The sequence below is a fragment of the Dermacentor albipictus genome, chromosome 3 (genome assembly GCF_038994185.2).
Source record: "Dermacentor albipictus isolate Rhodes 1998 colony chromosome 3, USDA_Dalb.pri_finalv2, whole genome shotgun sequence".
In the NCBI taxonomy this organism is placed as follows: domain Eukaryota; kingdom Metazoa; phylum Arthropoda; class Arachnida; order Ixodida; family Ixodidae; genus Dermacentor; species Dermacentor albipictus.
Window position 1 is genome coordinate 31,386,688 of NC_091823.1, and position 12,455 is coordinate 31,399,142.

A 12,455-nucleotide genomic window follows, 5' to 3' on the forward strand; every position below is an offset into this window, starting at 1 on the left:
GAGTGGCCCCTTCACCCCGCTGCTCTGCATTCTTCGTACCATAGGGACCAGTAGCCTACCGTTCCGGATCAGTTCATCGGCGTGGAAACATACCAACTGCCAGCGGGACGACGACTGCAACAAACGTCATGCCAAATTGTTTGCGTTGACGTCAGCCACATTGCATGCTGTTATGATCGACCTGTCAGGTGTGAGAAGCGTTCAAACGGGCTTCCACATCTCAACAAAATTGCCCTCTTCTCCAAAACGGCGTCACCCTTTTCCCCGAGCTGACGCAAAAGTATGGGTGAAGGGAAAGGCAGGCCACAAGGTCAACACGACGCCACCCCGTTCTCCACGAGCGGCCATGAAAGGATAGAAGAAAGACAAACCGAAGGTCAAGACGGCGTCACCCTTTTTCCCGAGGGGACACAAAAGGGCAAGAGAAGGAAAAGACAGGCCACAAGGTTAAGACAACGCCACCCCGTTCTCCACGAGCTGACACGAAAGGATAGAAGAAAGACAAACCGAAGCTCAAGACGGAGCCACCCCGTTCACCAGGAGCTGACACAAAAGATAGACGACGAAAGCACTAATGCTTCTACAGGCTCCAGAAGAAGACGGCGGGGATCACAGGACTGCCAGGGGCTATTTAAGGCCGTGCTGGCCCCCGTGTTAATAAGAACCGCTCGAGACTCAGATGAGTCACAGCCATGTACTAATGAAATGAATACAGTGTTTATTTTATTTTATTTTTTTTCATCATCACGATGCCCGGCTTCGTCGTCGTTTCCTGATTCTTTCGGTGAAGACCCACCTCACGCGGTCGAGATTGTAACAACGCGAGTTCGCTAGTGGATGGCGCCAGGAGCGCGCCCTCTGCCTCCAGTGCGGCCGGCTAAGGCACAACAGGCGCCAGTAGGGACTGGCCCGGCGGGTGCCTGCAACGCCACTATGCAAATTGCATTTGCAGCCCGAAGGAAGGAGCAACTACTGGACGTTCGAATAGGAAGAAAGACATTCCGCGCTCTGCTCGACACGGGGTCCAGCGTGAAAATGCTCGGTGTATCAGCAAACAGTGCGGCGCGCTCTTCAGTAGCCAAGAAGAACGGCGAAGCTCGCCTGGCATCAGGTTAGTCCTGAAGCACCGTGGCTACCAAATGCATAATAAAGGGGTATGGCGGCTCCCGGGTCCAGATTTCTTTGTCTGCCAAATTTGTGCCATGACATTGTGCTTGGCAGTCACTTCCTGACAGCCACTGATATGTCCTTGCACATTACGTTGGGAGAATGGTTGTCCCCTTTGCCAACGCTGATAAGAATGTCACCCCTGATCCAATGGAGGATGTCTATTGCCTTGGGAGGCTGTTCGAGCAACAGCCAAACACCGTGGCCTGTAACGCTGTTGCTAGCTTGGGGCAACGCTCAGAAGTGACGGACCAATTTAAGGGCCTGCCGGGAGAGTGTGGGACGCTTTTCACAGTCACCTAGTTGTTCCACTGTTTTCGAGAACTCTATGGATGGATTGATACTGGATGGATGCCATGAGAGAGAATAACATTTTATTGAGTGAAAAGGAAAGCGGTGTTAGGAGCGAGTAGGTGGGTCCCTATTCCGAGACTCTACTGGCCAAGCTACTCTTCGGGTCTGGTCGAGAAGACCCCTCTGGGTCTCTAGGTAAGCGTCGGCGAGGATGGTTTCCCACTGCTTCCTATTTGTGATTTTAGATCCCAACAAGGGGGGTAGGGGGGGCAGAATTAAGCGTCTCCTTTGGAACGGGGTGGTGGGTTGCGCCACCAAGCTTTTATTATATTGTGTAATGTCCTACCAATGTTACAAAAAAGGAAATAAAAGAAAATCCTTGATGAATTTCCGTAATCAAATTTTCTGAACCCCTATTGCGAACTTTCTTTTTGCACGCCTCCGTTGTTTGTCGTTTCCCTACTTTCCTTCCACCAATCTTCCAATCGCCGCTTACTAATCTCTACTGCTTGCATGTTTACTTTCGCCCTGTTCTCGCTGAACCCAAGGACTTCAAGGAGGCCAGTCGTGTCCAAATCGATCACTGGGCAGATATCTTGACATTCTAATAAAGCATGCTCCATCGTTTCCCTAGCTTTACCCGCAGCAAGCACATGCTTCTCTTCCTTATATCTCGCTTTATAGCTGCGTCTTGATCTCGCTTCCAAAAGTAATGAGCTTCCCCTTTAGTTATCATAAAGTGTTTCTTTCCTGATTTCGTCTTTACCTCTTAAGTAGTTATTCATGGCAGGTTTCTCTTCCATTGCCGCCACCCGTGAGATTATTTCAGCCTCTCTGACTTTCCGCTTAACGTTCTTTGTGGCTGTGTTGCTCACCCTATACAGGCCGCATACTTGCTGGTAAGCTTGCTATAGTTCTTTTCCTCCACTGTGAATCAATGTTTTACCTGTACAGATACCTCAACACTCTCCCAGCCCATTTACTTTCTTCCATATTCCTCAGTCGTTCTTCATAATCAATTTTACTGTGAGCTTCCCTCACTTCAAAACTTGCCCAGCCCATATCACCCTACGCAGCTTCATCTGTAGTCTCCCGCGAGCGGCCAATGCGAGGCCACCCACTGACCTTTGGTTGCCATCGAGTCTTGATTGTACCCTTGATTTCAAGCAAACAGCCGCATTTCCAGTTGCAAGTCCTGGAACCATTAGACCTTTCCACATAACCCGGAGCAGCTCGTACCTCTTGTATCCCCATAGCGCTCTGTGTTTCACTATGGCTGCATTTCTCTTCCCCTTTGCAGTTATTTTTTTTCTTTGTTTCCATGTGTCTATCGCCTTCGTTTATCCATATACCAAGGTATTCATATTCTTTTACCTGAGGCATTTCCTGGCCCCGAATTGACACTGTCCGTTCACTGTTTTCATTGAAGACCATAGCACCCGATTTTTAACGCTATATTTCAGACCTAAATTCTCACTTTCCTGTCCACAGATATTAACCAGACGTTGCATGTCATTTTGCAAGTCAGCTAGAAACACAATGTCGTCCGCATAAAACGAACCTGGAAGCTGCTGCTCTACTACTATACCAGCCTGTTTGTATGAGAGAATAAACCCGATATTACTTTCCACTAGCACCCTTTCCATCCTCACCATGTACATCATAAACAACAGTGGGGATAAAGGGCACCCTTGCCTCAGTCCCTTGTTGATATCAACTTTCTCCTAGCTCCTCGTGCCTTCCGATTAAAAGAAGACGGTATTTTCTAAGTATATCTCTCTCAAAAGCTGTATAAAATCGTCGCCTAAGCCTTCCCCTTCCAGAATATCCCACAAATGTGGCGTTCTACGTTGTCATACGCTCCTCTAATGTCTAAAAAGGCCACATATATAACGGTCTCCTTTCTACTCCGGGTATTGTAATAGACTGAGTAAGGACGAATAAGTTATCATCTAGACGCCTACCTATTCTGAACCCTTTCTGAAGTTCTCCTAAAATGCCATTATTCTGTGTCCATGCCTGCAGCTTTAATGTAATTGCCTGCATTGCTAATCTGTATATTAGCGATGCAATGGTCAACGGTCTATATGAGTGAATTCTATCTTTCTCCGCCTTACCTTTATAAATTAAATTCATTCCACTTTGCCGCCAACTGTCGGGTATTCGGCTATCTTTCGAACTTTTTTCTACTGATTTCAACTGAGCTTCCTTACTTTTCGACCTAGTTCATTAATCAGCCTAACGGGAACCTCATCTGGCCATGTGGCTGTGCGCTTCGGAATTTGCTCTTCGGCTTTCTTCCAGTTCAAGTTTCTCAGCGCCAACTCCTTTTCCATCTGGTTCTCTTTCATGCTCTTTTTTTTCCCTCAATTAAAACCTCGCCATTGCTTTGGAAAGACTTGGCTGTTATTTTTCGGATAAAATTTAATGCCGCGTCCCCTTCCAGTTTGTTTCCATATTCGTCTAGGAAATGTTGCTGTATTGTTCCAGAATTCCTGCCCAATAAGCTTATGTGGTTCCAAAATACTCTTGGTGCGGCCTTCTTTTTCTGACTTTCTGACAACCAACGTCCATTTTCACCTTTTATGTTTGCTTGAACCAGTATTTGAACCATAGATTTTTTTTTTCCCGGTATATTTCCCATTTTCTGGCTACTTCATCCTGCGGTAACTGCGCTTTTCTTGCCTGCCTGTGCTCTCGGGAGGCTTCTGTCATTCGGCGGTCGCTTCTCGTATCTCCCTGTTTCACCAGATTTTCGGTTTCTTTTTTCCTTTCCATCGAGCATGTTTCTTCTCTTTCCTCATTTCTGTCGTTATTACACTGAGAAGCTTACCGTGTTCCCATTCTTTGCTTGGCCATTTGCCAAGTTCTTCCTCGACTCTTGTGCCTATATTTATTTGCTCAGCGTTCGAACTTGGACTGGCCATTTTGTGCTCCTTGCACTCTTTTTCAACTACATATATCATTTTCAAAATCATGCGTTTATGGTCACTCCCTATGCGGCTATGCTCGTCCTTGTCAATGACCATTTTTCTCAACTTATGATGAATTCCTTCTGTCATAAGGCAGTAATCAATGGTCGATTTCCCGCTTCTTACGTCGTCTTAGGCCCTGTATTCATGATAACGAGGCTATGTTGCTCAAAATATCTAGCATTGACTTCCCGTTGTTGTCGGTATAGCCATCTAGATCATGTATGTGGGCATTCGATCATGTCACCTAATAGGATAATTTCGGCACCATTCCCGAAATATCGGCACTTAGACATTCCACTAACTCTTGATTCTTCTTTCTGCAGTTATTTCCGGTCAACCAATAGGTTACGCCCAGCCAAGTTTTCTTTCCACTCATTCTACATGATAACCAAAAAGGCTCTTGACATTTTGAAATTACTCTTTTCCATTTGGCTCCCTGATGGATGCGCGTTCCCGCTCCCCTCCCTTTCTTTCCGATTTAGTTCTGTTGCACTCTTCCCAAACATAACTATCAATCCCTGGCCCCTGGCGGCTCTTCCGAGTTTCTAAGGTGCGTCTCTGTAACCGCATACACCCCTATTTGTTTTCTTTTTAACTGTTCTTCAGTCTCTACCCACGTTTCCTTCAGCCACCCTGCATGTTTATGTAGCCTATTGCGTGACGAGCTCTCTTTCTTGTTCTCCTCCTTTTTTTTTCTTATTGACGGCGATGCTATTCCGAAGTTCCCCTAGGGGACCTTCTTCATTACTACCTACGCTGGCCTCCTGATCGCCCGTGGAGCCCCCCAAAAAGCAACCGCGCTACCAGCAATCGCCAGCCCACTGCTTGTCCAACCTTGTAATTCAAGTGAATCCCGTCTCGCTGAAAACCACCACACCTTCTCACTTCCTTGTTTACTTTTAAAAACTCGAAACCTTTCTCCCGGCTCATGGTTTACATAGCCTCATTAGCAGCCACTACGGTGCTTTGTACGTGACTGTCACGTGCGCACCACAATCTGCACCTGAGGGGACAACTCGCGCAAGTCGTCTACCCTCTTCGCCAGGCGCTGGGCTAATCCTGTCCCTTTTTTGTTTACGACATCATTTAGCCCACCTGCTACTACGACAAGGTTGCGTCCATGGGTATTTTCCGCGAGCTTTGCTATTGCTCGCTCCATGACAGCACCCAATGTCCGTCCTGGAAATGTACCTGGCCAATAAGCACAGAATCTAAATCCTTGAAGTTCTGCCAAGTAATTATCACCAATAATTTAGAAGAAATAAATTCCGACAGGAGAGTTTCATGTCTCTCTCTATGAAATTCTCTTGTTGGATATTTGTACGCGTCCAAGGCTGTCAGGATTATTACACAGTTTTCAGCTACGTCTTTTGTCATCGCATATCTAGTTAGAGCTCCGTTGACGGCCTCTATAAATTTTTGTAAGGCCCTAAACCTAAGCCTAAACCAGTGCGACAAGAAAACACTGCTTAAAAGAGTAAGCACTTTTACAGTGTGTAGCCGTACCCGCGCCTTGAAATTAACGTGGCGGTCAATAAAAATGTGCTATGTTTAGAACATTGAATGGAGCAGCTGTCGCCCCCTCTAGCATGCGAGCAGTTTGTACATTATGAGGAAAGCTTTTGGGACGCTGAATTTCAGACAGAGAGAAAAAAAGAAAGCCTAAGTACGTACGTGTTTCGCGTGCGAAAGCACACAGCCTGCAAATGAGGGCCAAATTGTGCACTCGAACGTGAGAAGAGCACGCGTGGCAAGGTTAGGCAGCGCACATGAATATCATTGATAGTATTCTGCTATTTTCGCATTTTAACACTTTCCGTACGCGATTGTACGCTCACGCGGGAGTGAAACGCGTATGGGAGGAAACGGAGCAAAACATGTCCCCTACGTCTTAATTACACTCGAAAGGGAGATTTGTGATTGTGGCCGTAATCGGACGCTCAATGCGCTTCTCGCCCCAAACTGTCTGTGAATTAACTGCGGCAGTGTCAGATAGCCAGCGTCACACAAGCACACGCACACCCCCGCACACACACGCACACGCAGTGTCGGTGGTCAGGAATGAAAGTAGAGCAGCTAGCAGCATAGCTCACGCATGCTCGCGCTTCTCTCTGGCTTCGTATAGTAACGTACGTGTTGCGCGACCCAACGTCACGAGGTGTCCCGCGCATGCGCACGCAGGCTTTGCGAGGTGATGGACCTGGACCCGAAGCTCATCCTCATCTGGCTGGTGATATTCTCGAACATTGGCGGAGCCGCCACGCCCGTTGGCGACCCTCCGAACGTCATCATCATCTCCAACCCGCAGGTCGCTGCCATGGTGAGAGCGCGCGCGCACGCTTCTCTGCATGCCCGGTGCGCAGGCCCGCCGGAACCAGTTCGCGCCGGTTCGGTGGCCCTCGCTGCTGCTGCTGCCGCCGCCGCAAACCGCCGTGCGCTTTCCAAACGTGCCCGCTTACGGCGTCCTCGGCACTCGCGCGTTCTACGTTCTACTTTCCCGGGTAAACAAACAAACAAAAACAATGACAAGCATGAAGCTTTCCTTTCCTTTTCTAGTGTTTCAGCCTCACTCAGAGATCGTGCACGCATGTGTTAACGAAATCTGAGATCTCACAACAACCCGATTGACCAGAACTACTCCGCAATTTTAAACTATCACAGAGGAAATAGAATGAAGCTACCACCCCCAGATAAGAATCTCAGTAAGGAAGAACAGGTTATATAGAGAAAGCTGTAAACCTATGCATATACCAACCTGCACATGCTCCATAAAATTCATTCCGAAAGATATACGGACACCACGGTGTGGAGCCACGCCAACCTTAGACCGCATCTCATGGGCATGCACGGCATATCCACAAAGGGACAAACACAGAAATTACGGAGCATACACAATGGGAGTCGGCGCTGTCCAGTTCACAGGAAGAGGTCCAAAGGGCCATCATCCGACAAGCAAGACGGTGCGCGGAAGCCAGTGGGGCCCTTGTCTAGGGGTTCCATCCATTGAGCGTTTTATTCTTCAATAAAGTTGCTTATTCTTCTCAACAAATTACAAAAGATAGAGAGATGGAGAAAAGAAACAAAATTGCGTGCATTTTGCGTATTGCCTCCGATCCTCGTTACTCCTCTGGCGTTTCTTTCTATTTCGTCCCTCTCGCATGTATATGTATGTATAACGTTCACACATGCACAGTGTGTTTCCGTGCGCTTACTCCGTTGTTTGCGTACGCGCAAGCGGTAAGGAGGGTGCTGGTAGCGGATATGATGCTGGCGAGATGTATATATGATTTTCTGGACATATATATATGGCGCGTGTTCGTTTCCGCACTCCACCGGAGAGCAATATTAAACATTTTTTTTTTGTCTTTGAAGAGCGACGCCTACTCTGTGGCACATATCCGATGTCCCAAGTTGGCGTCAAAGAGTTTCGTTGAAGAGCGCCACATACACAGTGTCACATAGTTGGTCCGACGGTTGGCTTTGAACCCAGTTCCCTCAGCACGGCAGCCCAATTATTCTCTACGCATTAGACTAGAACTACCCAATGACCAAAGTTGGCGGGAAAACGGTTGTATATAGACAAAGCGGCAGGCAGATAGACACCAGAGAGTGCGTGAAGTATCCTAAGAATGCTAATCGCAATAAAAGAAAAAGGAGGAATGCGGGGCTCGTGACGTTTCCGTGGCGAGATCTCTCGACTCCGTTATTGGAGAAGGTAAAGAGAGAATGTTGCCGGCGGACGCCGTAGTCGAGGCAAAGAGAGAGAGTGTGTCCCTCTTGGCAGTGAAACTCGCCTCTTGGCAACATTTCAATTTCTCCTAGCTCCGCTAATAAGGAACCAATTAAAAAATGAGATGAAACGCTCGCGTAGACAACGCTTTAGAACTTCCAGTGCATAGCCAGCATATTCGATGGAGCGTGGTGAAGGACGCTTTGATGAAAGACAGAACCGTAATTTACGCATTCTTACGAAGCACTGCTGTGGTCCACGGAGGAGTTGTCATAGTTAGTAGAATAAGAGATGAAAAAAGAAATGGAGTCAAGCATACAAAAGAAATACGGAGAGTAAACGATAGCATTATGAGGTCGCGAAAAGGACGCTGAAGTTCATGCAAGAACTGGGTAGCATTAAATATACTTTGGGTCAAATATTTCCATTCAGAGACCTTATAGCAAAGAAGAGTTGTGTCTAAATGTCTGTTTTAGCCAAAATCAGTATGCTTTGTTATTACTATGTGTGGTTGGGTTAGTTATCAAAAAGAATTTTTTCATATTAAGCTTAATATTTGCAGTAAGACAGTTGTACAAAACAGGGGCAAAACTTGCACCTTTCCTAAGAGATTAGCGTCTTTCAAATGTTTTTAGTTACTAGCTTAATTACTCGTTTACATTCGAACTGTCCAAATACAGCCAATACTTCCTTATACTCGGTATTCCGGCTGCTGTGTATGTTAGCAGACGCCACGACTAGATGGCGCTCTCCGACCAGGTCGCATATCTGTGTACAGGAAGGCAACAATTTAGGTTTGAAATTTAGTGTTAGAAAATCAGGGGTTATCGTACTCAATGAAAACAGTGAACAGACAGTGGCAATACAGGGCCAGGAAATACCTGCGGTAACAGAATATAAATACCTTGGTATATGGCTAAACGAAGGCAGTGGATATATAGAAACACAGGAAAAATCAACTACAGTGAAGGGAAGAGAAATGCAGCCATAATGAAGCACAGAGCGCTATGGGGATACAATAGGTACGAGGTGCTCCGAGGTATGTGGAAAGGTGTAATGGTTCCAGGACTTACTTTTGGAAATGCGGTTGCTTGCTTTAAATCAGGGTTACAATCAGGATTCGATGGGGACCAAAGGCCAGTTGGACGCCTCGCATTGGGCGCTCACGGGAAAGCTACAAATGAAGCTGTGCATGGTGATATGGGCTAGACAAGTTTGAAAGTGAGGGAAGCTCACAGTAAAATTAATTATAAAGAACGACTGAGTAATATGGGAGAAAGTAAGTGGGCTGGGAGAGTGTTCAGGTATTTGTGAAGCTCATTACTTTTCGAAGCGAGATCGGGATGCCTTAGAACACGCACCTATAAAGCGAGATATAAGAAGAAGCATGTGCTTGCTGTGGTAAAGCTAGGGAAACTATGGAGCATGTTTTATTAGAATGTGAAGACGTCTACCCAGCGGTCGATTTAGGCACCACTGGCCTCCTTGAAGCCCTTGGGTTCAGCGAGAGCAGTGGTAAAGTAAACATGTCCGCAATAGGGATTAGTAAGAGGGGATTGGCGGGAGAAAAGTAGGGAAACGACAAAATACGGAGACGTGCAAAAGAAAAGTTCGCAGAGGGGATCAGAAAATTTGGTTGTGGAAGTTCATAGTGTCTTTTCTTTTCTTTTTTTCTTTTTTAACCTAGGTAGGACATTAAGCATTATAATAGCAAGAGCTTGGTGGCGCAACCCACCGCCCCGTTTCAAAGTGGACGCTCACAACATCCATCCATCCATCCAGCGTAGGGTACGTCGATGTTCCTTCTTCCTCGGAGGAAGAGTAGCCCACTGAGGCATACTAAGGTCGCGCGTTCGAGACGATGTACCAAGATGTGTAATATGTTAGGTATACCCGTTGGAGTAGTACATTAACTCATAAATTTATCTTGCGCCGTTAATTATTAAAATTCGGAGTAGTCAGATAAATGGTTGACGACGAGTATCCAAGAAACCACCTCTTGTTCTTGTCACTGCCCCGAGGAATATGTGCTTTACAGTTGCGCATGCTATGGCTAATTATTTTGAAGGTTTGATTGACCTACGGATCTATTATTTCTTTATCGACGGGGGCCGGTGCTTCCCTGTCCGGGAAGTCTGTGTATGGTTGCAATTTTTTCCAGTGGTTAAAGCTTGCTATAATCAATACCAAGCCCCAGCCGTACTTTTCTGTCAGTAGTACGAAGGGGCGAATTCCGGCTGCAAACAAGTTTTTACTCAAATAATCCGCTGCCTTTGTGTGGTTAAACGGAACACATTAAATTAAAGGCAAGTTTTGTTCACTTTCTATAGCGCAGCTCTTAGGCGCCTGTTCCTGCGTTTCGCGTCGGCGTCCCTCGGCGTAACGGAGTTCACTGCGAAGAATGAAACAATGAACGCGCAGAGCTTCAGGGGATGAAAGACTGTGATACCGAAGAGAGGGCGAGTAGGACATCGGAGGAGAGGTGTATGGAAAAACCGTGTAAGAAAATCGTAGTGCTGCGCAAGACAGGCTCTGCGGCGACGACCGCTACGAGATGGCGCCAGAGTACCGCGCCATCGTCTGTTCACCGATGGCATGCGACGAGCGCGTCCACCGACACCACGTATGGAAACAAAGCGCTGCATGAGCAGAGGTCCGTCTGCCGCGGCTGCTGTTAATCGCGCCCGCGCGCCACCACGCGCTGCCTCTCGCGATCTCTTAATTAGCGAAGCAGTCGCTCCACTCATCGCTCCGCATGAGACAGATTGTCCGCACCAGCCAATATATCGCGAAATGAGAAAAAAAAAGTTGGGGGACACTTAAGCTTCGCCTTTAATAGTGTAACGCGATAGCATTCGAAGATTCCTGAGTGTTTGTCACGCTTCCTGGCAGCTGCAGCTTATGCAACCGCAATGTTCACTGGGAAACGCTGGCGGCGAATGCTACGCACGAAGGCGAGCTTTGTGGTTCCTTTTTTGATGGTGTGCAAGGAACCGAAGGAGCCCCGCCGCTCCTACTAAGACAGAGCTCTAACGGTAGCTAGGAAACGCTATTGCCTTAAGAGGGGTTTGTGTTTGAGTTTCCGCGTAACAGAATTATGTTTTTTCGTATATTCAAATTACAATCGGACGCGATCATGTCTGTAGGTTTTGTGTAGGTCGTACATTACGTTCCTTTTTACGTATCTTACCTTGAGAAATTCGATTACTTGAGTAATTTCCTTGCTTCACATGGAGGGCCTGTGTGGTCACGTATGCGTGGTTCGAAACTCATTTCGATACACGCATGCGTGGCAAGGTATATGTAAACCATAGAGAATGTGTAAACTGGCAGCTCCATAAAAGCCCACATGTCAAGAAAATGGGGCTCGTTGTAACCGCCGCCATCTACGTATCGTGGGGACAACCATAGATGGGACAACTAGCAACAAGCAAAAAATAAAAAGGAAAAAGTGACGTCACGATCTTACGCTGCTTGGCACGAATGTATGAATTTCTTTAGCGTCCGGCATTACGGCCGCTACGACAGCAGTTATTTTTCTTTTGAGGCTGAGGCGAACTTGCGACTCGGCTCCGTTGAAAAGCCAGCGGACACCTTTAACTATTAGGAGTGGCGTAAATATTAAAGTGAACGTAATTAGGATGTTATTGACAGCAATTGCTCCAGTAGCTTCCTTATTACGGTGATCGAATAGGAAGGAAATTAACGGCACTGGCAAAGAGCTTTCAAAATCATCAATTTCACTTTAATTCATCGTGAATAATGCAACCAATATAACTGACCAAACAAAACATGTTTCGATGATGAAAAGTACTATGACCAGCACACAGTCGCAAGACATAGCAACTTACGCGAATCCCTTTCACTGAATCACTCGTAATTCCTTTCGACACCGTGCATTCATATCCAACAATTATCAGACAACATTGCCCCACATTTTCATTTAGGTAACATCCCAATTTTGCTGCCCGTCGAACACTCAGAGCCTGTGCTACGGAGAGTAAACGAACATAGCGCGACGTTTCTTCGCGGGCTGTTTCGCATTTATCGTCACGACGAGACAAGTGAGTCTGATGCCGCAGCGTGAACTTGCACGATACCAAAAAACTTGCACTCACACCTTTTGCCAACGAATGCAGTGCGCTCGGTCGCGCAAAATTCCAAGTGAAGCGCCCGCCACGCTTTGAAGAAACACTCAAGGAAATTTTCGAAAAACTCGGACGAAACCGCCGCGTTGAAGTGAGCAACGCCATTCCTCACGACTTAATAGCTGCCTTGCACAGCCTTGC

The 12,455-nt window shown here is 46.9% G+C and overlaps 1 protein-coding gene across 1 annotated transcript in view; it reads left to right on the top strand.

Moving 5' to 3' along the window:
* Window positions 1-12,455, top strand: part of LOC135909713 (P protein-like) — a 309,452-nt gene that overhangs the window by 92,133 nt on the left and 204,864 nt on the right. Inside the window, exon 6 of the mRNA XM_070535353.1 lies at window positions 6,618-6,756. Coding sequence (XP_070391454.1) covers window positions 6,618-6,756 — 139 coding nt within the window. The remainder of the gene's footprint in view (window positions 1-6,617; window positions 6,757-12,455) is intronic.